Here is a 26,434-nt window from a genome sequence, read left to right on the forward strand (position 1 = left end):
AGCTGCCTTTGCATCACATTCCCTCCCTTCTCTATAAATACTGAGATGTACTCACTCTTCGAAGCATGGCTCAGAATTCTAACCTTTTAAAAAGACTTTTCTGTTCTCACCGGAAGAAACTGAACTGGAAATGACGTGCTGAAATAAGGTATTTACCAAGTTGTCAGAGGAGGATGAGGCAGGAGGATCCTGGGCTACATAGTGAGGTAGTCTCAGCAGACAGACATGGGCGTCAAAGCCTGGGCTCAATTCCCACCATCTACGTGGTAGATATAACTGACTCCATTGAGCTGACCTCTGACCTCTGCATATGCCAGGGTAAGCACACATTTCTCCCACCAAATAAATGTTTTTAAAATGCTATACATATATAAATGTTTTAAAATGTTAAAGAAAAAAGAAATTACTAAGTAGGCTCCAAATGAGGTACAAAAGGCCTTACAAACAGCCAGATAGGAAATTTAGTTTGTGGTAGTGTAGAGGGCTGTGTTATACTGAACAGGTAATAAGCCAGATTCAGGCTAAGGTATTTACATTTTGGTCTGTCGGTGATGAGAACTATAAAATGATTTCAGGGGGAACTGGAAAAGCCAACAACACTCTTAAAAACATGAAGCCGGGCTTGGTGTTCACACACCTATGAAGGTCTAAGACCTAAAGCCCATCACAGCAACAGCAGCCTAACAGTTCTGTGCTGCAGGAGGGGCTGCCTGAGATGGCTTGGGCTCCTAGGTTAGTGACAGAGTATATTTTGTCAGTACTAATCTTCCAAACAGGAAGAAAGGTGCTAGGGATGGAGGGGTGAAATGAGATTTGGGGGACATGCTGACCCAAGATGTTGATGAAACACAAATCATAGGAGAGCTCAGTGTGTAATTTAGAACTCCAAACTGCTGATGGAACTGGGAGTTATTAGCGTAGTAATGCAGTTTGACACTATGGCAAGAGCCGATTACCGATTATGAGGAGGCCAAGTATGGGAATTTGGCATACTAATACCTAAGGAAGTGGCCAGGAAGAAAAGCCAATGAAAGACATAACTAAGAAGATGTTTGGTGGGAGCAGAGTACACAACATGCAACAGGGGTCAGTTAACAACAAGATCCTAAGTATCAGTGTGGTGAGACGGAAGTGAGATGTGCACACCAGGCTTACAGGCTCGTCCTCTGTGAGCTCAGTGAGACCTGTCGCGAGGGGGAAGATGGGGCAGTCAAGGCAAGCTTACCCCTGTGCTCACCTGGCTTTCGATGACCATCCTTGTATATATGATTTTGCTATTGCAGGATAAACTGACTACATAAAATAGAATTAGTTCATGGTATTTATTACCCAGGCTGTTTACAGAAAAGTATTTTCCACTGTTAATTTAGGCATAAGAATAGTTGTTTATCTCATTGTGACCTCTTTTTAGGACTTTTAAAAAATGAAAAAGAAAAACTGCATCTGAGAAGACATTAGTATCATTGGTTTTAAAAAAGTTAGGACTGGATAGAGGCTTTGTTTTCCATCAGTAACTCCGACCAAACAAAGTGTAGAACTTAGCAGGGTTCTTCCCACAGACACACATGGCTCCCGGCTGCAGCTCACAAAGAGGCTTGAAAGGAATGCAAAGGCTTTTGGCTCCCATGGATGGAGCACCAGGTTCCACATCCTGATCCCTGGAATTAAAGAGACAAGAAGTCCGGTCACTACCGCTATGCCCTGCGTCCTTCTCAGTGCAGGCCTACCTACATGGAGCTCTACTTACCTGGCAGTTGTCTTTTTGATCCAGTCCTCACAGTCAATTTCCCCACAGAATGGAATCTGTGCCACCTAATAAGCAAAGAAAAAGCATTCTGCCATTATAACTCCTAGAGAGGATTACTTGAGTTCTCTTTTTACCTTTCAAGCAAAAGGGGTGGGTGTCCTAGACCTAGGGCCATGGTCCTTTGCAAGCACACTGGGAATTTGGCTCAGAAGTACACAAGAGAGGAAAGAATGGTTTTTATACCATCCAAACTCCACACTCATAAAACTAGACACGAATCACCTTTCCAACACCCTCAAGTGTCAAGATAAACTGGCTGTGACATGGTGAACTCTGCTGCAGTTCCTCTTCAGGTCCACACTGCTGCCTGTTCTACAGACCTGGCTGTCAAGGGGGTGAAAGAGAGGTGACTAAGAGTAAACTGATTTCACGGTAAAGCAACAGTAACATCTAACGTTCAGGCAGGCCTCACTCGATCCCAAATGCTTCTAACATGTTCGGGGTAAGTCAATAACTTTTATAGTACAGAAGAGGCTTGTAAAAGACAAAAATCAAAAATCAACCATCAAGCTTTCTTCTTTTTTCCTGGACTGTTTAATAATAGGCAGAATCAAGACTTGATATTTTACTGAAATTCTGAAATTCACTTCCTATTTAAAATTCTTGAATTGGACCCAGTGTTACTGTCCTGTCATCCCAGCTACTTGGAAGGCCGAGGCATAAGGATCACAAGTTTAAGGTCTGACAAGGTCTGTACAAAACAAGTACAAAATAGAAGTTAAACAAAATGGGGCAGGACACCAGTTGAGGGGTAGCTTACTAGCAAGCACACAGACATTGCGCAGTCCTCAGCAGGCCTCTAAAAGGAGGGTGAGAAGAAAAGAAAGGGAGAAAGGAGAAAATCTCTAACCTGGATTTTCTTTCAGTAAGATAAAATGTTCGACACACAGCATTAAGTTTGCCAGTTGTTCTGCATAGTCACACGGGAACTGTTTGCAACAGCAATGATGTAACGTCTGGAAATCAATGCTAATGCTAATGTTAGGAAGAGTGCCTGGACAGTGGAAACCTACGAGGGAATAGAGGGCTGGAGACCTGGCTGGCAAGTCAAAGTGTCTGCCTTCAAGCCAGGGAGCAACATGGTGGAAGGAGAGAACCAACCCTCGCCAGGCTTCTTTGACTTCTCTGTGGCTATGGCACGCACACACACTCATAGGGGAGATGTGAGAGAACGGCGGGGGTTGTGAGCAGACGCAGCATCAGTGCTGCTTACCAACTTTTCATGAGTTATCAGTGTTCTGCATTCTTAAAACTAAGAGTTCACCTGCACGGGTCATAAGTTCTGATCTATACAGCAGAGTCAATAAAACAAAACAAAACAAAACAAAACAAAACAAAACACTCCTCTGTAAAGCCTCCCATGCACTTGGGATCTCGTGAACACGGCCAATTCTCTTATGCTCACTCAGTGAATGTACTAGTCTAATTCCTGAAGTTTACTCACTGCTATTCTGATAAACTGCCTCCAAGACTACAGAAGTAATACATTTCTAGGTGTGCCCTGCAGGCCTGGAAATAGATGGAGAGAAAGGGGTGGAGATCAGTGACAACACATAATAGTTTTAATACAAAAATGTTTTGTGCCATGAAAACGAAGACAAAAGACTCAAGATATAAGCCAAAGTAACAGTTACTTCTCTGTATGAGAGTTGCAAACCCTTAATATTTGTAAACAAGATGCATAAAAAGTACATTTATAATACTGTGTAATATGTAAAATAATAATGGTTGTAGCACATGAAAAAAATGTTTTTGGACTCATAAGTGGTCCTAACAGAGCCTGGTGGCACAGGTAGGGAATTCTCACTACTTTGGGGCTGAAGCAAGAGGATCCAAAGTTCAAAGATGTCCTAGCTCACCACTGAGTTCAAGCCCAGCCTGGGTAACTTACGGGAGCCTGTCTCTTCACTGCAGCAAGTAGCCTGTCCAGCATGCCTGAAGCCCGAGACTCAACCCCCAGCACTATAAATACAGCAAATAGCCTCAAATGACAAGTAGAAAGAGTGTACTTGAAAGTCAGTGAGCAAGTTTGTGTCTCCAGCCTTTTATATCAATAAATAAGAGTAGAGAGGGGAAAAAAGCAAAGTTTTACCTAATTTTAATTTCCAAAGATCCTTTCCTCTCCTAGGAAGTTTTATTTACAATAGCCTCAAAGGTTGTTTGATGGTCAGTTGGGAAACCTAAGAGAATCTACATGAAGCAAGAGGGGAGAGGCACTGACTATTGAATACGAGAATCTATTTACTGTCCTATGTATTCTTTAAACAATTTGAAATCCTTATAGTAATTTATCTAATGTTAGGACGAAATATATGACTAACACTTCATGACTCTTCCTTTGAAACCAATGTATCAGCTAAAAGCTAGTTATATTATATATAAGCTATTATATTGATGCTTACGTAATTAGTAAACTGTTCTAAAAAAGTGACTAATCCTATCATGATGGTAAATGAAAACTATTCCCCCCCCCCCCCGCCCCCGAGACAGGGTTTCTCAGTATAGCCTTGGCTGTCCTACACTTGCTTTGTAAACCAGGCTGGCCTCAAGCTCACAACGATCCACCTGCTTCTGCCTCCCGAGTGCTGGGATTAAAGGCGTGCACCACCATACCCAGCTCCATGGAGCAAGCTTAGTCTGGTGGCACAAGCTTGTCATGCAAGCTCCTCAGGAGATTGAAACAGAAAGATTTTAAGTTCAAGGGCTGCTTGGGCTGTACAGTGAGTTCAAGGGCCAACCTAGACAATGTAAGGAGACCTTTATCAATACAAAAAATGGCCTGGAGCTACAGCATAGTGGTAAAGTGCCTGCCTGGCACCATCACACCAAACCTGTAAATCTAGTCCTTAATACTCGGGAAAAAAGTAATGAAGCAAAGAGAAAATAATGCATAAATAAACTATACAGAAAGGAAAGCACATGGTGTAACTTCTAGAAGCCGTATAAATTCTATTCTTCTATTAAAAGCACAAAGCATGAGTCAAGGGAACATTATAGAACACAGAAGGGTGAAAGATCACGAAAACGGGAAACCAAAGCCAAGTATACTGCAGAAGTGGGGATCTGAGAGGGTTTTTGAGAGCATCTATTTAACATTCATTTTACAGATCAATACACAGAGTGAGAGGGATTAATTCCTCAGACCTGTAACAAGAGATACAGTATCAGGCTATCATCATAAGAAACTTAAGTCTTTTATTCTCAACAAGAAATTCTAAAAATCCGAGGAGGAAGTACATTAAACTGTGTTAGAAAACTCCACCTCTTGCCGTCTGTCTATGGGCTATGGGCTGATTTGTTTAGACTCTGGCCCATGGATTTCTCATTTGTAATCTGGAGGACTGGTTGCGTATTTAACACGTATACTAGATACTAAAGTCCATAAGTGATTCACTCCAATAATACATAAAGCTGAATAATGTGCAATCCTTTCATTTAACTGGCTTAAAAAGAGAGTAATAGAAAGTATAAGTTCAGGAACTTTTAAAATATCATTTACTGAAAAGTGTTACATATGCAGTTCAGTGGTACAGCACAGTCTTGCACAGACAAGACCCTGGGATCAGTCCCTTGCCCTGCAGAAAACAAACAAAGCCAAGAAGTCTCTTACCTTTCCAGAATCTAGTACCTTCTGAAAGTCTTCCAATGTATTGGATACAACCATGTGAGTTTTAAGGTCTTCAGAAGCCCTACCAAAATAAATCAGAACATACATAATTTCTTACAGATATGACAGTTTTTTCTTAAGAAAAAAAAAAAATCCCACCATGAACTGGTAAGTGGAAGTTGGAAGAACTCGCTGTACTAATTCTCTTACTCGCAGTGACCACACATGAGCCAGCCACCTTATTTTGGCACCATCTCAAGCCTACAGGGGTGGGAAGTTTGACATGCACACAGTAAGCAGTGCCACAGAGACCACAGGCATCTCTAGATCTCCATGGAGCGGGAAGTCACAGCAGGTGTGAGCCGCCTGTGTGGCTGTGGGAAGGAACTTCAGGTCCTCTGCAAGAACAGTATGCACTGAACACCTCTCCTGCTATCACTGGGAAGCTCTGACACTGCACTTGCTGGCTGCTCTGCAGCACACTGTAATTAGCATCTCAGGGAAAGTGTTGATATTTACTAAAGCTTCCTGGGTTCCACCAATCTGTACCCAGCACTTAAACCAATGACTTAAGCCCTCACATTAATGTTACAAGCCTGGATCTCAAGTTAACTCCATAAGAAAACAGACAGACCACAGTTTCACAGGCAACACACACATAGGAAAACCCACTGCAGGTCAAAACTACAAGTAAAAAATTAAGTAGCCCCTGAGCTGGGGGTGTGCGGGGTGTGTGTGGGGGGTGGGGTGGGGGGTGGGGGTGGTTGCACAGTGGCTGCAAGGCTACTCTCAGTAGCAATAATCCCCAAATCTCTTGTTTGTACCTCAAACATCAGGTGAACACTGAAGGAAGGAGACACAGTGAAGCTACAGAGCTACCTTCTGAAAAGGCTACGCTGGATGTCCTCCAAAATCTCTTCAAGTTTAGCCTCAGCCTCCTTTTCAGCAATTGTCAGCTTCTCTCCCGTATCTCGTCTGACAGCTACAAACTGACAGCTCTTCATATCACGTGGCCCCACCTCAAGTCTGACTGGAACTCCCTATAAAACAAAGCAGGCAGTTAAAATTGCACAGACTATTCATGGCTTTATCGGCTACAGATCATGTAACAGCCAAAAAGCAATTGTAAGCAAACAAGAAAAGGGCAAGTGACATTCCTGACACGCTACTGAGCTTAGTCCAGTACAGAAGCAGAGTCCACTGCCTGTGTGGTCAGAACTAAGCAGGCACTTGATGGAGAACCACTTAGAGACTCCTCACGTGTTACATGGAGGAATATGGGGGCATCTTGACACCCAAGACACTGAGATGGGCTAGCTCACCAGTACATCCCAGACTCACTAATGCTAACCATGTGCTTTCGCTGGGATGCCTCTAGACGGAAGCATAGCATGCATCACATCACCTGCAGGGCTTGCTACAGCGCGGCCTGCCAGGCCTCACCACAGTTTCCTGTGACTGTAGGTTAAGGACAGGCTGAGACTCATATCTGAAGGAGTTACTAAGTGCCGCTCAGCCTGCTGGCTTTCGGGGTGAAGTTTGAGAAGCACCATGCCATCAGGTCTCCATCAAGGAACTTAAGAAGTGGTTCCACACATGGTTGAGACTCCTACACTTTCAAGTCTGTGCGTTTTGATCTCTTAGGAGACTGAAACCCTTAGGTCCAGGGAGACTGTGCATTTGTACGGCCTGGAATCCTATCTGAAGGTCTTTAAAACTACTTTAAGAGCCAGGTGTGGTGCATGCTTTTAATCCCAGCACTTGGGAGGCAGAGGCAGGTGGATCGCTGTGAGTTCGAGGCCAGCCTGGTCTACAAAGACAGTTCAGGACAGCCCAGGCTGCACAGAGAGACCCTGTGTGGTAGAGATAAGCCACATCTTCAGAGGAAGGGAGAGAAAGAGGAAAGAGAAACAGATGAGTTCAGAAGCAGACAACAGTTTTAATTCATTCTGATTAAGCTAACAACAACAGTCTCTCCTTTAAGACTATACACTCAGACACAGTTAAACCAGCTTAGAGAAATAGCTGCTGGTATCCACCAGCTATTTCTAGGTGAACAAAAAATGACTGCCAGTAAAGACAAATTACAAAGGGCAGAACATCTGTCTTTAAGGTCTTCCTTGAAGGTAAGGGAGCACGTGAAGAAAGTATGACACACAAACAGAAGCAAAGTCAGCATCAGCATTAACCCCAGCACAGGGTTAGCTTAGGAGCCATTTTAAAACAGGATGGTAAAAGTTAGAGGCGTTGTAACTTGAGATGGTTGTTCTGAATAACCCAATGTATCAAGCATCCATTCTTAGGTCCTCAGCTACCTTTCTGAGGACATGTCCCAGCTACTCCTTTGTGGAGGTTGATATATATTTATTTGACTTCTCTAATTTCTAGACTGAGTTAATAGTCTATCATAGCTGGAAAAAAAAATGGCAAATGCTAAGTTTGTAAAAAACAAAACCAAGGGTATGCATTAGCTAATAATCAAGCTGTGCAGTAAATGAAAATATCAAAAACATTAAGCCAGAATTAGAGTTTGTACACACAGAGTTAAAAACAACAATGAACTGATGTGTAGCCATGTGGACTAGGTCTGCAGATGTGGAAGGAACTGGTGATGACTCCATTATCACGGAAACCTCACTGTGCCAGTGACTTAATTCAAGATAAAAGCTTTGCAACACACCCACCAAATGATGCTTATTTAGTATCAACAAACTTCAAGATCATTTTTATTCTAACATAATCTGTCTTTCACAACATTTAGGGAGACAAGGCATAGTGCTGGGAATCAAAGGCAGGCCAAGCACATACTCCCTGACCACCACAGAAACTAGTTAAACAGAGACCCTAGAAACCCACATTACACGGTATGAAGCGTGCTCAGAACGTAGTCTAAGTGAAGAACTTACACTGCAGACATGGGAACCTTATGTTTGCAGATCTCCATCCGCCTAGCGCAAACCAAGCATACCTTGAGTTCCCAGTGGTTGAACTTCCAGCCTGGGGAGTAGTTGTCCCGCAGATCGACTCGGACTCGGATGTTAGCGCCAAGCAGCCGCCTCCGATACTCATTGCATTTAGCCATCAGTGCCTCTCTGTCTTCTTCAGATAGGGCATTTGTGATTCCACAGGGAATGACCACCACCTGGAAGCCAGGCAAAGACACACCATATACACACCACATCTACAGTACCAAATCATTTAGACCCTACAATAATGACCACACAGAAGCTAAACTCTGCCAATAACACAATCTTTTAAATATACCTAATTTTATTACAATTAAAAACATGGTGCTGGAGAGATGGCTCAGTGGTTAAGAACACTTACTGCTCTTGGAGAGGAGCTGGGGTTCATTCCAAGGACCCACATGGTGGCTCACAACCACCACAAGCAGTAACTCCTGAGAGTCCAGGACACACATGATGCAGAGACATACACTTAGGCATGCATGTATGCAAACACACTAAAACTAAATCTTTAAATAGAACAAAACAAAGGAAAAAAAAAAATCCACAACACGCAGCATCCTAAACAAGCCAAGGCATACTACTGACAGGAATCCCTAAAGAGTTTGCTGCTGGGATGATGTATTAAAAACAAAACAGAACTCCACCAACAAAACCATTAAATATTTACAATTATCCTACATCACAGGTTAAAAAAATCCAACTACACACACAGTAACTTCTTGAAATGCATTGTTTTAAAAGCACTTTTTCTTCAAAGACTCTCACTGGCACATGAAAACCTGTTAGTAGTGATGTAAATTCTGAGCTGCAAATGAATTTGTCCACATTTGCATCCTGTTACTTCTCATCCTCCTCTGGCTCGTGCCGCAATGCCCTTCCATGTCTCTCCTATAGGGGAGCTGCTTTCTGCCCTCCTTTGTGTGTGACCATTGCCAATGTCACATCACCTGGTGTTATTTCAGCACCTCCATTGGCACCTGAGGAGCACTGGACCCTCCTCCCTCTCCTTTTTTATCATCTTTGGGAAGACTATAGATCTTCATCTCTGCCATCTTTTGCTACATCTCCAAACTTCAACTTTCAAGACATAGTCTTCCATCCATTCTGGGAAAAACTCAGTAAAACTGAACTAACTAGGAGTTGAGGTGTTCAAATCTACATGAAGAGAACAAATGAAGACACACTGTCCTGCAGATTGCTGGGGTCTGTCTGAGACAGAATCGCCTTAACTGATGTCTCTCTAAATTCCAGATTGGCCTGGAACTCAGAGATCTGCCTGCCCCTACCTCTAATGTTCTAGATTTAAAGATGTGTGATGCCATGTACCCAGTGTGGATAAAGGCACTGAATCCCCGGGGAATTGGCTTAGAGGAGGCGGTAAATGGAAGATGTGGGCTCTGAGAATTGCACCTGGGTCTCCAGCAAGAGCAGCAGTATGCTATCTTACCTACCAAGCCATCTCTCCAGCCCCAGGTCTTTAAGCCATGACCACAGCAAGCTGATGCGAACTGCTTCCTAGTCTGGTTTGGAGGTTTGGCTCAGAGACATTTCCTTCTCAGGCTCCAACATGAGCTGCTTTATTGCTAACATAATCCTCGGTCTGTTTTCCAATAACTAAATCTTACCACAAACGAATCAGTTAAGTATCTCTTACTAACACTAAATGCATGTTCATTTAAACTACTTTATTCTATTTAAACAATTCTATATAATAAAATATACTATAAAATAAATTATATTTAAAGGAAGTTTTGGGGCTACAGAGGTGGCTCAGCAGTTACGAGCACCCACATGGCGGCTCACACCCTTCTCTAACTCCAGTTTCATAGGATTCAATGCATTCTCCTGACCTTGATGGATACCAAGGATGCACTGTGGTCCACAGACATACAGGCAGACAAAACATTCACACATAAAGTAAGATGAATATGTCTAATAAAAAAAATTTAAGTAATTTTTAAAATACTTGAAACAATAAATAATACAAAAGTATACATATTTATAAAATATAGTGGTATTTTCAATTATTTCTATATCAGAGAAATCTACCCTTTCAAATGTCCTTTGTAAACATGGTCTATAATTACCAAAGAGACGATAAAGAGAAGCCCTTTCCTTACCTGAACGCAGGCTACGCGGGGTGGTAGGACTAAGCCCATATTGTCCCCGTGGACCATGATCATCACACCAATAGTTCGCGTGGTCAGGCCCCAGGAGCACTGGTAAGCAAACTGCTTCTCTCCTGGTGTCTTTGGATCTTCAAAAACTATTTCACACATTTTAGAAAAATTCTGCCCTAAATGGTGTGATGTCCCTCCCTAAAATAAAGAGAGAAATACAGGCTTTAATTTTAAAGTATTATGCCTTTGAAAATAATTACAAAGCCAGACATGGTGGCGCACACCTTTAAACCCAGCACTCGGGAGGCAGAGGCAGGTGGATCTCTATGAGTTCGAGGCCAGCCTGGTCTACAAAGCAAGTCCAGGCCAGCCAGAGCTCCACAGAGAAACCCTGTCTCGACAAACCAAAAGGAAAATAAGTACAAGATCACAGACTTAAAATACCACTACATGTACTGCTTTATCTCACTCTGACATTAATGCTTAAAATACAAGTATGACTGACATGTCAAGAGAGCAGAACTATTTTTTAAAAAACCAAATCAGAAAACCAAACTGTTTTGTTCCAGGCAGTCCCTTTCAACAGGAGTAACTAATCGTAAGACTTATTAGGAGCTCATGCCTGTGAACTGAGGACAAAACCAAACCTCACTGATGTGGGGATGCGCAAGAGGCCTAGAAAGCACATGACATTCTCCTCCACTGTTCTCTTCTCTCCGCCTCTTTCCTGTGCTTGGGAAGCACTCACGTAGTACATATGGACCTAGAACTCACTATGGAGCTGAGGGCAGCTCCAATACTTGATCCTCTGGCCTCCCCTCCCAGGGGAGTTACAGGTGAGGTGTGCTCCATGATGCCAGTTTAATGGAGTACTGATGATCAAACCTAGGGCTCTGTGCACGCTACACAGTATTTATTTTTTCATTCACTTTTTAAAGCAACATAATGAGGCAACATGTACAGATTTTATAATGTTTAAATCAAGTTAAAATGTTTAAACCAGGTGAGGCTTTTCTCAAGAATCCATAATTTCTTTCTAACAAAATCTTTCAAAATATTTTGAGCGTTTAAAAAATGTACAATGCTTTCTTCAAGGCAGCCAAATTCAAATAGCCAAAACACTATGAATGTAACATTTATATAATTCAGGAATAGCATTACCATCTTTAAATTTGATAATGAAATCTCTGAGCCGAAGGAGAGAATTAAAGAATATGATTTCGTGGTTCTTCTCACTATGGGTAATTTATTATACATACATACATACATACATACATATATATATATATGTGTGTGTGTGTGTGCGCGCGCGCGCGCGTGTGTGCAATAATATAAATGTGTATGTAAAAATAAGTTTAAAATGTCCAATAAAAATGTACAATGCATTATAATCAGATAGTTACCCTCCTGTACACTAAGAGGCCAGATTTTTCTCCCCAAAGATAATCTCTTACTCTGTAGCTCACACTGGCCACACATTTGTGACCCTCAGAGTGCTGTGACTACAGATGTCTGCCACCATCATTAGTCAAGGTAACGTTCTGCTCCTATGGAACTAAAACTTAGAGCCTTCTGACCAACTCATATTCTAACTTCTAGTAAACACCATTCTATTCTCAAGTTATAAACAATCACATTCTTAGAGCTCACAGACAATTAAGATCATCTGACGCCTGGTTTATTTCACTTCACACGAACAGCTCCGACTTCATCTATGGTTCTGCAAACGGCAGAATTTATTCCTTTTATGGCTAAATGGTCCACTATGGAAATGTGCACTGTATTTCCCAGGTGATGCTGCCTCTGCTTGGCTGTGACGCTGCAATGAACAGAGTGCAGATGCCCCTTCAGTATGCTCATTGTATCCGTCTCATCTACCTCTGGGAGTGATCACATGCTGTGATTTTACTTTCTGAAATCTTAATACTATTTTCTATATTGGCTGTCCAAATGAAGTAGCAGAAACTGTTGAAAGCGCTGGAGCTGCCATGAGCTGTGCTGAGAGGCAGGTGTGGTCGCAGCACTGCCATACCTGGATAGCGCGCCCGCTGGCAGATATGAAGGCTTCTATTGTGGTTGTATAGTCTCCTCCTGCAAACTTCTCCTTTTCAGTCTTTCTTCCTCTCACAACAGGGATTGCCAAGAGTTCTTCATATACTCGAGCATATAACTCAAGGATCTGTAAGACCTGTAACAACATTTATGGCATGTTTAATCATTACAGGTTGTCAATCTCCACTATCTCAAATTGCCTGTGAACTTTTTCACAAACAACAAGAAAATTAGGGGAAGTCGGCTATAGTCCGGTCTGGTGTTCCGTATTTGTTAATCAGGGGAAGTCAGCTGTAGTCCGGTCTGGTGTTCTGTATTTGTTAATCAGGGGAAATCGGCTTTAGTCCGGTCTAGTGTTCTGTATTTGTTAATTGCTTGCCCCTCTGAGATTCTTACTGTTTATCAGCAAACTGTCGTGTACCCCAAGTATTGCTGTTTAACCTTGCCTAAGAAATTATTCCTGATGAGTTGATTAAAAGGCCTAAACCTGGGCAGAGCAAAACGGGGTAGGTGTGGCCGAAGTGGCTCAGGAAAGAAAGATCCTGGGCAGGAGGAAAAGACAGGTACTGGAGGAGAAGGAACAGGGTTGGGTAAGAAATAAGAGAAAGAACTCTAAAGTTCCACATGAAAGACATGGCCCAGATGAACAACCTTAGCCAGCATGTTGGGATTAAGGATGGGAGGTAGCCCATAAGGAAATTATTAGAAGCAGACGGCATGGGATGGAGGCTGGGAGGTAATGGAAAGGAACTTAGGGGTTAATATCTGCCATGCCCCAGGCGATAAGGCTATTCTAAAATGTATCAGATATTTGTGTCTTTATTGATTATGAAAGCAGGTTAAATAATACTGCTGTAGCCGGGCAATGGTGGCGCACGCTTTTAATCCCAGTACTTAGGAGGCAGAGGCAGACGGATCGCTGTGAATTCGAGGCTAGCCTGGTCCAGAGAATAATGTGAAGACAGTTAAGGTTACCCAGAGAAACCCGTCTCAAAAACACTAACTAACTAACTAACTAAAATAATACTGCTGTAATAATTATAAGCCTAATAATAAAAACTTATCAGGCCATACCATTAAATTATAATGTGAGACTTAAGAAAGATGTCAAAAAAAAAAAGCAGTGAGGCTGAGTTACATTTAAGTGTATATAAATTCAGAATGTAGGGGAGAAATGCTTAATAGACATACAGTATCAGAAGGAAAACAAACCTTAAAAAATTATAAAAAAATTTTTAAATAGTAAATTTGAGGTAAATGCCAACAGTCTTTAAATCTGTTTACTCTTGAATTAACTTTCTGCTTCTATTATGTGCTTGCGCGTACACACACTCACACACACACAGGGCCTAAAGACTTGGGCATAGCAGGACTGCTCCTACCTCGTCAGCTGCCTCCTCAAAGGTGGCAAAAGCACTGTGCCCCTCCTGCCACAGGAACTCACGAGTGCGGAGGAAAGGCTGCGGGTGCTTGAACTCCCAGCGCTGCAAGACAAAGCCAGTCAGTAGAGAAAAAATTGCAGTTTGTATCGGCAACTTTACATGATCAATAACCAAAAATAATTACTGTGATCCAAAACACTTCAGAAACTACTTTCACATTCAAAGGAAAGAAAGTGTGCTCTAAAAGCCACAATACGCACAGATGGGGACAGGCCCAACAGAGCAAATGCACCTACCACCACATTGCACCACTGGTTGAGCCTGATGGGCAGATCTCGGTGGGACTGCACCCACTTTGCATATGCAGGATACATTACTGAAAGTGAAGAAAATATAGACATTTATGACTTGATTTCCTCCTTAAGGCTGACAAGAGTTAAATTCGCAATGTGGTTAGTACGAATTAAAGTGTGCTTGTTCTAGTGTGTGTGCTGGTTCACTGAATGACATTACTTATTTCATAAATCATACAACCCTGAAGACAGACACATCTACCTAACATGATCATAATTTTGTGCTTCACTGTTCGCATGTAAGTGCTGATGGTCTCCACGTTCTATTTGGGTGAAGACTAGTGTATGCCATGTTCTACGTCAAATTACTTTGAGTCTTCATATTCTCTAATTCTCTCCTTCGCCTCAGAGATTTCACTATCAAATTTAAATATGGTAATGCTATTCCTGAAATAATCTATGTGTCAGAATCAGAAATTTAGTTAGATTCATGGATTATCCATTCAATGAAGCAAACTCCTGCCATGAACAATGACTTGTCTACAATCAGAAAAACAAAACTGCTAATTTGGTATAAGAAAGAAAAAAACAAAACAAAACAACTGGAGTTAAAATAATATGAAAAACACACTAGAAATATTAAAATAATGAGCATACTACCTTCAAGTCCAAAGCCTCAGACCCTAGCAACTCCCATTCATTAAGTGTGACTCCAGGAAAGTCATCTGACCCAGTGACTGCTGTCCCACGGCAGAACAGCACAGCACACTCACAGGAATGTGCACTAAACATCCCAGGGAAGCTGGGCACAGTGGTACAGCTTCTAGCTCAGGACTTGGGAATCAGACACCTCTAAGTTTGAGGTTGGCCTGACCTAAATGCCAGGTTCCAGGTCAGCTAGAGCTGGATGTGAGATCCTGCCTCAAAAACAAAACAACAACCACAACTCTACAACTCAAAAACAAAACAACAAAAATCTCTACAGGAATATAAATCTAATGAATAATACCATCAGTCCCAAGAATAATTCTAATACAGTTCCTTCAGAAAAGTCAGAATATTGAACAAAATAGACTAAAAGAAACAAACAAACAAAACCCTTTTAGCCACAGCAGCCATCTTCCAGTGACTTGCCAAAACGACCAAGGAAAAGAGGAGAGGACGTGCTGTGTGTTCTCTAGGAAACACGCATTGTCCCTTTGACCACATGCATGTGAAGCTGGAGCACATTCCCTATGAAGTCATGGCTTAATGCATAAAAAGAAATAAAGCACCTAAATTATAAAGTGTTTTTCTTTAAAAAGCTAGGCTTACATCCTGATAAGGAACTCTGCAGTAGAATGGCTTAACATATAAAATCTATGACTTAAACTTTCCTTCTGTCTTCATCACCCTCCAGCAAACTCTGTTTTCCCAGGCAGAAGGTGAGCATCAGAAACACTGACACTCAACTCTAACGACTGACAACAGGGCGAGCTTTCTCCTGCATTTCAGGTCTGTTCTCACCTGTTTCGCTGGTAGGACGAATCGCGATTGGCTCTGCCAACTCTGTTTTACCAGATCTTGTAACCCAAGCAACCTAGTAAGATAAAAACATTATTGACATAGTTTTAATGGCATTTTAGTACATACAACTTTCATGTTGTTCTCCGTGTCAACTAAATAAAGTTCAAACTCTTGCTACTCTCTCACTAGAAGGGAATGGGAAAGTCACTGCCCAAACTTGCCATAAGAGTAGAAGAAACAGGACTTAAAAAGAAAAAGTAATAGCCACACATTTCTTTTCATTGGATGTTAAATTCTAGGGAAAATATATCTGAGTTTATAAGAGAAAACTGCAAAACACAAAAGCACATCTCTTCCAGCTTACCTCAGGGGCAAAGTCAGCAATGTGGTTCTTCTCTTTCTCTAGTGCTGCCTGAGACACAAATATGGGGAAGTAGCAGTTCTCAACGCCAAGCTTCTTGATCTCGGCATCAAAGAAGTCCTTAATGCATTCCCAAATGGAGTATGACCAGGGACGGAGAATGTAGCAGCCACTCACATCATAGTATTCAATCATCTCTGATTTTGTGATGACCTTTGAAGAGAAAGGCTTGTAAATTGAACCAGTGTTCTAGTGCAAGGGTAAGAGCATGTGGTAAGCAAAGCCCCTATCTATAGAAACAGCAAACAGTCTCATTTATTTGTTATTTTGGTTTTTCAAAACAGGGCTTCTCTGTGTATCCCTGGCTCCTAGAGCTCACTCCATAGACAAAGACGGTCTCCTACAGGCCTACACCACCATGCTCAGCTTGGAAAGATCCTCCTTCATATGGAGGGAAAACACTTTCAGGCACGCAGAGACAACACACAATAGGACTCTCAAGTCTGCAGACTTACACTGAGCGTGGCCTTAGCCTTCTTTAATTTTTATTTCTAGTTTCACTAGGTAGGCCAACTAGCCTGGAACTCAAGATCTCTTGCTCTCATCTCCCAAGTGTTGGGAGTGTCTCACCGTATCTGACACATGACAGTTGTAATGGGCATCATGGGAGATGGCATGGGAATAGGTAAAATATCTGCCCTGCACATATGAAGACCGCTCCTGAGAACCCTAAAATGTCAGGTGTGGTGGTGTGAGATGTGCACTTTTAATTTCCTGCTGGGGAAGGAAGGAGAAGAGAGACAAGACAGGGTGTCTGGGGTGCGCTGGCCAGACAGACAGCCTACACTGGTGAGCCCACACCAAAGGGAGATCTTGTCTTAAAGGAGGTGAATGGCTTTTATGATGGTAACACCAAGGTTGTCTTCTGGCCTCCACATGCACATATGCACATGTACACATACACATACAACTGTACATGCTTGAACACACAGCAGGGAGGGGCGGATCTTATCATTTATGACTACCTTTCTCCCTAGACTTTAGAATCCAAACACAAAGGCAAACTTAAGAAATGCCAATATAAAAGCCACTTGAAAGCATACTCACTTGGGAATACCATTCAGCAAGATTTTCTTCTTTTTTTGCTTCAAGACCCAATCTGCCAACATGTAAAAAGAAACATGAATCCTTCATTTAGCAACAACTTTTAGGTTGTTTCTTAGTCTGTTTTCTATTTTGACAACAAAATACTGAGACCAAGAAATCTAGAACAGAAGCTACTTGGCTGGCTCCTAGTGTTGGAGGCCCAAACAGCCAATCGCCAGCATCAGTCCTGTGGGTGGAGGAAGCCCTCTAGAGGCAAACCTTGTGCTGGGATGACACAGGAAGAACACAGGAAGCTGCCAGCTGGGCGACTCTGGCTTAAAGCCATCCACAGCGTCACAGCACCCTATTTTCTTGAGCTCAGCTTATCTTAATTACTCACTGCAAAGGCTCCACCTTTAGATACTTTATCTCCAGGAACTGGGGGACTAAGTTCCCAGCATATGTACTTTGGGGATACATCTAAACCACAGCAGGCTAGACTGAAAATAAGACTATAAGCTCAAAATAGAGGAGTTTTTCTTCATTTTCAGTGATTTTTATATTTGTATCTTTTATATTTAAACTACCAACTTCAAAATCCTATTGGGAACAAAATTCTTATTTACTTCTTATTAAAGTTTCATTTGGGGAAAACAACCAAACAAATCCACAAAGCAATGTGTATTTAGGCTGCACATAAAATGAATATTTACATATATGTATAGCCATTCTCTCAACAGACACACAACAAACCTGACTAGTTTAGTGACCCTTACTCTGTACTTGTGGGATCACAACTGCTTCAGACTTGAGAGCTTTCTGTACTTTGTAATGTTTATCTAGACTTCAAAGGCTGAGCATCCCCCAGGCTAAATATTTGAAGGTTTGGTTCTCAGTTGGTAAACTGCTTGGGAAGGACCAGGGGTGGTGGCCTCCTTGCAGGAAGAGTGTCACCGGGGTTAGGCCCATGGCAGGCTCAGTCTCCTTCTCATTCTGCCTGGAGATCAGGATGTACGCTCTCAGCTCCTACTCCAGTGCCTTGCCTGCCTTCCTGTTGCCATGCTCCCTGCCAAGATGCTCATGAACTCTAATGCCCTGAAACTGCAAGACTCCAACTCTTTCTTCTGTAAGCTGGCCTGGTCATGGTGTCTTTTCACAACAACAGAACATGGAGATGGATGCTTAACCTGTGACAATGGTGACTAATTCATTTCCTTGGTGGAGAAAAAAGGTGGAGAATACAGAAACTTCTGAAAGTGAGAAGATGATGTGCTACCTATTTTTTAATGTTAACTAAAAGTTATCTGCTGACATCAGCGTGTGAGCATTCTGTCTGGTGATAATAACCAGGATGTGTTTATTTTAAACAGAAAATCTCTTTAGACCCAAATGCATTCAGAGGCATGCTTTAATACCTCGTCTGTTTCTTAGGCCCTTGGCCTTCTCCTGCTCCGCTTGATGACAGCCCACTGCCTTGGCCTTTAGAAGAGTCCTTCCCTTGGCCATCATTTGGTTTCTGAGGCTTATTCTGCTTTTCAGATTTATTTTCTTTTTCTTTCTTCTTCTTATCTTTGTCTTCAGCCCCTGCAGCAGACACAGGCTTATACTCAACTCCTGTCAGCGACTTGAACTGTGCCTTCAGCTGAAGAAGTTCTTGTACAGCTGAATCTACTTGATCCTTCAGTGTGAAGAAGGGGGACAAAGGAAGACGTCAGGCAGTGCGAATTGCTGCCCTGCATACATTAACTAATACCACATCCAGGTTTGCGAGGCTCACAAACAACTACTTAAGGGCAACAGCTGTAGACACAAAATGTTAAAATACACTTAGAAAATAAATGAAAGGATATAAAAGGAACAAAACTAGCCCAGAATACTAGAAAACAAATGATCTATGCAGTGCACCGTCTTAGCAGTAGACACTAGCTAACATGGCTACATACGTTAAGTAAAACAGAACCACACAAAGAAAACCCTACACTGACCTTAGAGGCCTTTTCAGCTTTCAGCCTTCGTACTACTTCTCCTTGACAAGCCACTCTGTCGAACAGCACTTTGGCTTCTGGGGTGTCTGGACCAGCAGGACCAGCACTGCTGACGGGATGTGAATGTGAGCTCTGAGAGGATGGGGGCTGGCCAGGTACGTACTCCTTCCCTGTTTTTTCTTTATATTCAGCTTTTAGGGAGAGTAAACATTCTACAGCTTCATTTACTTTAGCCTGAAAATGAAGAGGAAGATAAGTATTTCACAAAATGTATGAGCATTTCAATGTCATTTCAAAGTCTTTAATCATGATCCAAGTATACTTAGCCATCTACATCTAGAACTCTGAATATTCAAAGACCAAAAATATTTGAAAACAAAAACTTGCATCATGATACATACCATCACAAAAAAATAGAAACAAAAATTTAAAAATGGACAAAGAAAGAAAAAAGCCTGAACCAATAATTCCTTTGTAAAAGCCATTACAAGACTCAGTTGAACAAAATACTGCTCTATTTTGAAAATGTAGAGATCCATAATTATTTCCTAAGCAGAACAACTATTTCCATCAGATTAGGTATTCCAAGTAACGCAAAGAGGGTTCTAAGCACACAGACGCATGGAGGGACATGCGCACACTATAGAAATGCTGTGCTACTTTACATAAGGGATCTACGCACCCTTCGGTTTTGTTATCTGATGGAGTTCTAAGATCTGTCTCCACACACCACTTTCGCAAATTAAAAGGAAATGGGAAAGTATGAAGTCTTACATTACATGCATACATATCTGATAGTTCAACATAACCAGAAGGAATGAGATCCTCAGCAAGGAGACACTTGACATTCTACCACAGAAGACAGTGACACAGCAGGACTCAAGATGGATGCCTGACCTCAAAATTCTACCACAAACCAACACCTGACTGAGAACCTTGAGACACCAACCAGTAACAAAAGAGTCCTCCACAGTGAGTTCCCCATCTGTCTTCCATTGCCATAGGCTAGCGGAGTAAACCAACAGGAGCAAGGGAGGACTCCAGATGAGGTCACAGCTCAGCCATGCAGGAGCAGCACTACAGCAGCCTCAAGGACCCTGCATCCAGGAGACAGCACTCACTCTCCTTGGCCACTTTGATTTTCTGCCTACAAACTTTGCAGTCTGCCATCCCAGGAACATCCAAGTGGGAGTAAATGGAAAGGGAGGACCTGGGTGTGTTGAAGATGTTCATACCAGACTAGGGAAGCTACGGCAAAAGGATTCTGAGTTCAAGGCCAACCTGGCCTACACAGTGTGACCCTGACTCAGGGAAAAAGGGACTGGAGTCCGGGTGAACAAAGAGAGTACAGGTTGTCTGTACTCCCAACCTGACCCATGTTGCTATTACTTTAGAATTAAGGTTATTTCCCAAGAAAATTCCATTCAGGAGGAAAAGATCACAGTTAAATGCTGAAGGACAGAGAACGGGAACGGGAGTCCATGGTTGGGGAGGGGACAGAAGGGAACAGGAGTCCATGGTTGGGGAGGGACAGAAGGGAACAGGAGTCCATGGTTGGGGAGGGACAGAAGGGAATGGGAGTCCATGGTTGGGGAGGGACAGAAGGGAACAGGAGTCCATGGTTGGGGAGGGACAGAAGGGAACGGGAGTCCATGGTTGGGGAGGGACAGAAGGGAACAGGAGTCCATGGTTGGGGAGGGACAGAAGGGAACAGGAGTCCATGGTTGGGGAGGGACAGAAGGGAACAGGAGTCCATGGTTGGGGAGGGACAGAAGGGAACAGGAGTCCATGGTTGGGGAGGGACAGAAGGGAACAGGAGTCCATGGTTGGGGAGGGACAGAAGGGAACAGGAGTCCATGGTTGGGGAGGGACAGAAGGGAACAGGAGTCCATGGTTGGGGAGGGACAGAAGGGAACAGGAGTCCATGGTTGGGGAGGGACAGAAGGAAGTGGAAGGAAGGTAGGGAATGGATGGCAAGGACATCACCAGCTAGAGAATGAAAATGGAGGAAAACACCAAAAAAAACACCAACCAAGGGACATCCTTGTACATATGTCTGCAAAATACTCCTTGAAAGAAGTTCCAATGACCTGAGTTGACCCAGGAGAGAACTGACTCCCACAGTTGTCTCTGGCCTCCACATATGACCCACAACACACACACACACACACACACACACTCTCTCTCTCTCTCTCTCCCTCCTTCCCCCCTCTCATAACAGTAAAATAAAGTTTAAATATTCACTTGAGTTTGAAGTTAAATGGTAGTTTCATAAGAAAAATTCCTGTTTGACAACATATTTTGAAATATTATAGAAGAAAAAAGTAAACAATCTATTACATTATTGAAAAGATACTATATTCTACCAAGAGCCTATGTATAAATACGTAATTCCAAAATAAGAGCAAAATCTACGAATCACTATGCAAATTTTCCTGATGACTTAGAAAGTACCTACAAATCTCTCAAGGGAAACTAGAATTATTAACAAAAATATTTCTCACTTCAAGGTATTCTATGCCGGATGCTGTGCCAAGTGCCTTTTAAGGATTGTCTTACTTAACCCTCATTTTCATCTACATTTTACAGAAGGAGCAAACCTTAGAAATTACACACTGTATCCAATTACACAGTAAGATGAAGACAGAAGCCATGTCTTGTAATCTTGACTACAGGGCTCCTAGCCTCCTAAGTGCACAACACAGTGATCTGAGTGTACATAGGGCTCACCAGCCAGACATTCCAGCCAAAACAGTCTGCTCCAGCTCCAGTGAGACCCTCTCTCAAAAAATGAGGGAGATACACACAAAGGAGGCTTCCTCAAGCCAAAATCTGGCAAGCACACCTTCACACACGCACACCATACATGAACACATGTTACGCATCACTTCCATTTGATTCTGGCAATACATATTGTACAATTGAAGGATGAGGACGCTTTTAACTTTTTCTGGGTTAAAAGCAATTTGCTAAGTGAAACTATATGATGTACTTACTTCTTGGAACAATAAGCAACACCCAGAGCTAATACATATTAAGCTCTTCATGGACAGAGACTTGAGCTTATGAAAATGGACCACACGAACAGTTTTAGATAGTCATCCGTGTGGACTAATGATGATGGAAACAACCCACACAACATTTCTCTGAGGTATGCAAAAGTGATCTTAAAATTATAATTCAAGATTTGGAGGTGACGAACATGGAGAAAGATCCGTGCTTATCTGGTCTCATTTAGAATGTTAAATATATGGCATGCTATTTCTGCAGCAGCCACTAGATGGAAGCCTTTCAACATGGAGAATGGTGAAATCATCAAAAAAGAAAAACTAGTCCTCTAAACTATTTAAATGCTAAGAAGAGAAGTTTTCAAAACAGCTAGGACATGACAAATTTGTTCCCTAAAAAATTCACCTTTTCTCCTTAGCACATGTAAGTGAGCAGTACTTACAGGTGTTAGTAATAACCACTCCCCAAAGCAGAGGTTTGCACTTGGTGGGTAGGAGGGACTAGGAATCAGAGCCAGAGATGAGTCCAGCTGAAGCCGTGGCCCATGTTTACAATATCTAGAATTAGCGAATTAAAAAGAAAAATCCATAGGATTTTTTTAAAGGGTCTTTTAATTAGAAATCTGTGTTTAACTGAATTACCAAAGCCTGTAAGAAATAGCTCCAAAGTAGTCATGACTCTACCAGTAAATACAGTACAGCATAGCTCAGAATTAGTTTGCAGTAACTATTAGCAATTTAAGTCTTCAATATCCTCTGCTCTAGGGAAGGAATCAGGCTCTGTGAGTCTAAACTTCCACTACCCAACTCCACATTTACAGCACGGAACAGAGCGCAACAACACAGACCACTGATGTGGCTCACAGTGTTCCAATAACATTTCATCATTTGCTGAACGGGGCTGTAGAATCTCAAGTTCAGTGTTCATAAAGCCTTTGCAATTTTATGGTTGCTGACTAAAAAAAAAAAACATTCAGACACTAGATACGCAATAAATAAATCTAATTTAAAAAATGTTTAAAGAGCCATTTGTGCTGGACCTAGAAGGATCAGGCATAGCCTCAACATACAGAATGATGGGCTGCAGGCGCTGGTCTATGAGTGGGGATAAACCGCTCCCTCTTTATACTGTCAGATGACAAAAGACACACTGTCTCTCTCTGCATACCCTGACCTTGTGACGCATAAAGAAGAGCAGCGTGGTGCTTGCGCTTTAACAAGACTCCTAAAGCACAGAGGGCTAAGCATCACAGTCCCACAGTCACAATGCCCTTGAGCAAACTGTCACCTGTAAAAGGCTTCTATTACTTCAGGGATGTATGTGTGTGCGCTATGCTGGGGATCAATCCATTCACACCTATTGAACATAGACTCTAAATTGAGTGATACCTCTAGGCATTTAGTCCCATGACTCTGTAAACAGAGGCAATCTCTTGTCAGTTCAGGGCCGGCCTGATCTACACATGAAGTTCTAGGACAGCTAGGGATGCACAGACAGACATCATTTCAAAAACAAACCAACAAACAAACCCAGCTGTACTCCAGCCTACAAGGGATATTTCAAATATCCCTTCTGAATTGCCTTCTCCTTCCCCATCAATCTCGACTACAAATACATCTCACACCAACTCAAACACATCACACAGGTTACACTCATGTCACGATGTCCCTCATCTCTACTAACTGTGAGGGTTTTGAACATTTAGATGTTTTCCCCCTTTTAAAGGATGCATGTCAGGGTGAGGGATCCCCTGGAACTGGAATTACAGACAGTTGTGAGCGGCCATGTGGGTGCTGGGAATTGAACCCGGGTCCTTTGGAAGAACAGTCAGTGCTCTCAACCTCTGAGCCATCTCTGCAGCCCCAAAGATTTTTTCCTTAATTATATGTGTGTATCTCTGTATAGGTTACGTGCACATAAGTACAGGTGTACACTGAGACCCTGGGATACTGGGTCTCCTGGAGCTGGACAGGGGGAGCTGTAAATGGCTTGACATGGGTACTAGAAGCCAAATTTGGATCTTCTGCAAAAGCAATATGCACTTAACCACCAAGTCATTCTCTCCAGCCTCAACTATGAGTTTATTTTCAGTCTTGGCACACAACAGGCTGTAATAATGTATTTAAACAGGTAGCCGGCAACCTGCTTCCTGGGGAGAGGTGACTATGTTCAAATACTCAGAACTCACAGGCTGCTTATGATGCACTCCTGACTCCAGCACACTGACCTTAGGAGCCTTTTCAGCTTTCAGCTTTCGGACCACCTCCCCTTGCGTGGCAACCTTGTTGTATAGAGCTGTATTTTCCACAGTGCTTGACGGTGACTTAGAAGCACTCTGTACTGTTGCAGTGGAGGGATTTCCAGGTTTATACTCCTGCCCGGTTTTCTCTTTATATTCAGCTTTCAAAGCCAAAAGCTGTTTCACAGCTGCATCTACATCTTCCTTTGGCGCTTTCTTGGCTTTCAATTCACGAACCACGTCCCCCTGAAGCGCCACTCTGCTGTACAGCATGGCGGCGTCCTCAGTTGTAGCACAAGTATTACCCAGAGCAGGGGCTGGCTTTTCTTTAGGAACAGAGCCTGTCTATGGATGCAGAAAGCCGAAGGTAAAGTATTAATTCATATACATCTTCACAAGCTTATATCAAATATATTTCATATTATTTTGTAAAAGCTTTTCGATTCTTTCAAAAGCTCAGATGAATCAGCTAAAAGCCTTGTCCCCGCAGCAGGCAATGGGAGAGGTAAACAGTCACTGTTGCATTCTCATCACTGTAAAACCTGAGGGAGGTAAGAAGTTTCCATAAGAACCTTTATCTTTATCTTTAGAAGACCAAAGTATAATACATCCATTCAGGTCAAGAATAAATCACCATTACAACATGGGAGATTCAACATAAAATAATTATGTATGCTGGTAGAAAAGCTAAGGATATTTAACCCATTTAGGCTGATAAAAAAATATAAACAAATGCGTCAAAAGTCATCCAGCAGACCTTCAGCACTGTCATTAATATTCTTCAAAAGTTGAGTTAAGTCTTAATTACTTATCAGCAAAGAACGCATTGAGACTACACAACCGACCCCCCGCCCCCACACATGCACACGCACCATGCATCAGTAAGCCCTCAATTCTGACAATAACAGTTTCTACTGGGGACAAGTATCTTCAAGGATCCACACATCAAAAGGAAACCATGAAGACTACAAACATCTCTCACTACAATACTGAGTAAAAATAAATGCTGATCAACTGCCCTTGAATCATTTAGTGTTTGTTGTTTCAAAGCATACCCCTACATACATTCTTCAAAACTCCTTCCACCTAGAAGTGGGTCTGTTGGTCTGAATATGTGATGGGCAACCTTCTAACTGTCTTCCCAACAGTGTACAGCCGACTTGACTCTGACATCTTCTAGGCCTATCATGAAGGCAATGTTGCTTCTCCTTTGCCTACTGAACACATTTCTTCCACACCCTTATTTCTGGAGGTCTGAGCTGTTCACACAAGTAGCCTCCCTACGTCAACACTGCCGAGCTAGAGGTCATATCTACCACAGAGCCACCATCACCTGGTACCCAGGTGAATGAACTTCTCTGGACGTTCAGCTCAGTTTAGCCTTTCGTGGTCACAGCTATGATCTAAATGACATCAAGTAAGAGCATCAGTGGTTCGTATTAAGCGTAAACTCTTTAATATCAGCCCTATAACTTCCATTATGGCAGACACTCAAAATCACTTATAACAGTGGTGTATCTCAGAGACTGTAGGTAAGAAGGTGGTGCCACATGGGACCAGTGAAGGACTGGTATTCAGACCTCAGAATTCCTGAGCTCCTTCAAATAAGGCCTGGAAGGTCATAGCTATGTCCATTGCCAAATTATACTAAAGTCTTTTGTGATCTCATTCTCTTAATGAGTGTTCAGTTCAAGTTTTCAGAGGCACTTAAAGAGATTTACAAGCTGGGCACGATGGCCTATGTCTTTAATTCCAGCCGGAAGATCATGTTTGAGTTCAAGCCAGCTGAGTTTAAATAGCAAGTTCTGGGCCAGCCAGCACTAGATAGTCAGAACCCATCTCAAACAAAACAACTGCACCCCACCCCACCACCATGGAGAGGAGGGGCACACAACATGAGACAGACACACACACATGAAACACTAACAACAAAAGGATTTGCATACATTCAAAATGACTCCAGTCTTCTAACTACAAGCTTTGCTCTGGAACAGTTATTTTTCATAAAAAGCCATTAT

The 26,434-nt window shown here is 42.4% G+C and overlaps 1 protein-coding gene across 2 annotated transcripts in view; it reads right to left on the bottom strand.

Annotated features, from left to right (window-relative positions):
- Positions 1-1,303: 1,303 nt before the first annotated feature.
- EPRS1 (glutamyl-prolyl-tRNA synthetase 1) overlaps positions 1,304-26,434 on the bottom strand; it is a 65,954-nt gene continuing 40,823 nt past the window's right edge. For both annotated transcript variants that reach the window (XM_084799358.1, XM_084799359.1), the window contains 15 exons: positions 24,405-24,761; positions 19,169-19,402; positions 18,599-18,861; positions 17,205-17,256; positions 16,101-16,310; positions 15,737-15,809; positions 14,234-14,313; positions 13,938-14,039; positions 12,536-12,691; positions 10,504-10,701; positions 8,383-8,556; positions 6,294-6,454; positions 5,418-5,496; positions 1,748-1,812; positions 1,304-1,658 (listed from right to left, as the gene is read on the bottom strand). In XM_084799358.1, the coding sequence (XP_084655484.1) occupies positions 1,508-1,658; positions 1,748-1,812; positions 5,418-5,496; positions 6,294-6,454; positions 8,383-8,556; positions 10,504-10,701; positions 12,536-12,691; positions 13,938-14,039; positions 14,234-14,313; positions 15,737-15,809; positions 16,101-16,310; positions 17,205-17,256; positions 18,599-18,861; positions 19,169-19,402; positions 24,405-24,761 (2,355 nt within the window). In that variant the 3' untranslated portion in view covers positions 1,304-1,507. The remainder of the gene's footprint in view (positions 1,659-1,747; positions 1,813-5,417; positions 5,497-6,293; positions 6,455-8,382; positions 8,557-10,503; positions 10,702-12,535; positions 12,692-13,937; positions 14,040-14,233; positions 14,314-15,736; positions 15,810-16,100; positions 16,311-17,204; positions 17,257-18,598; positions 18,862-19,168; positions 19,403-24,404; positions 24,762-26,434) is intronic.

This window comes from Acomys minous, assembly GCF_964271855.1.
Source record: "Acomys minous genome assembly, chromosome: 1".
Taxonomy (NCBI): domain Eukaryota; kingdom Metazoa; phylum Chordata; class Mammalia; order Rodentia; family Muridae; genus Acomys; species Acomys minous.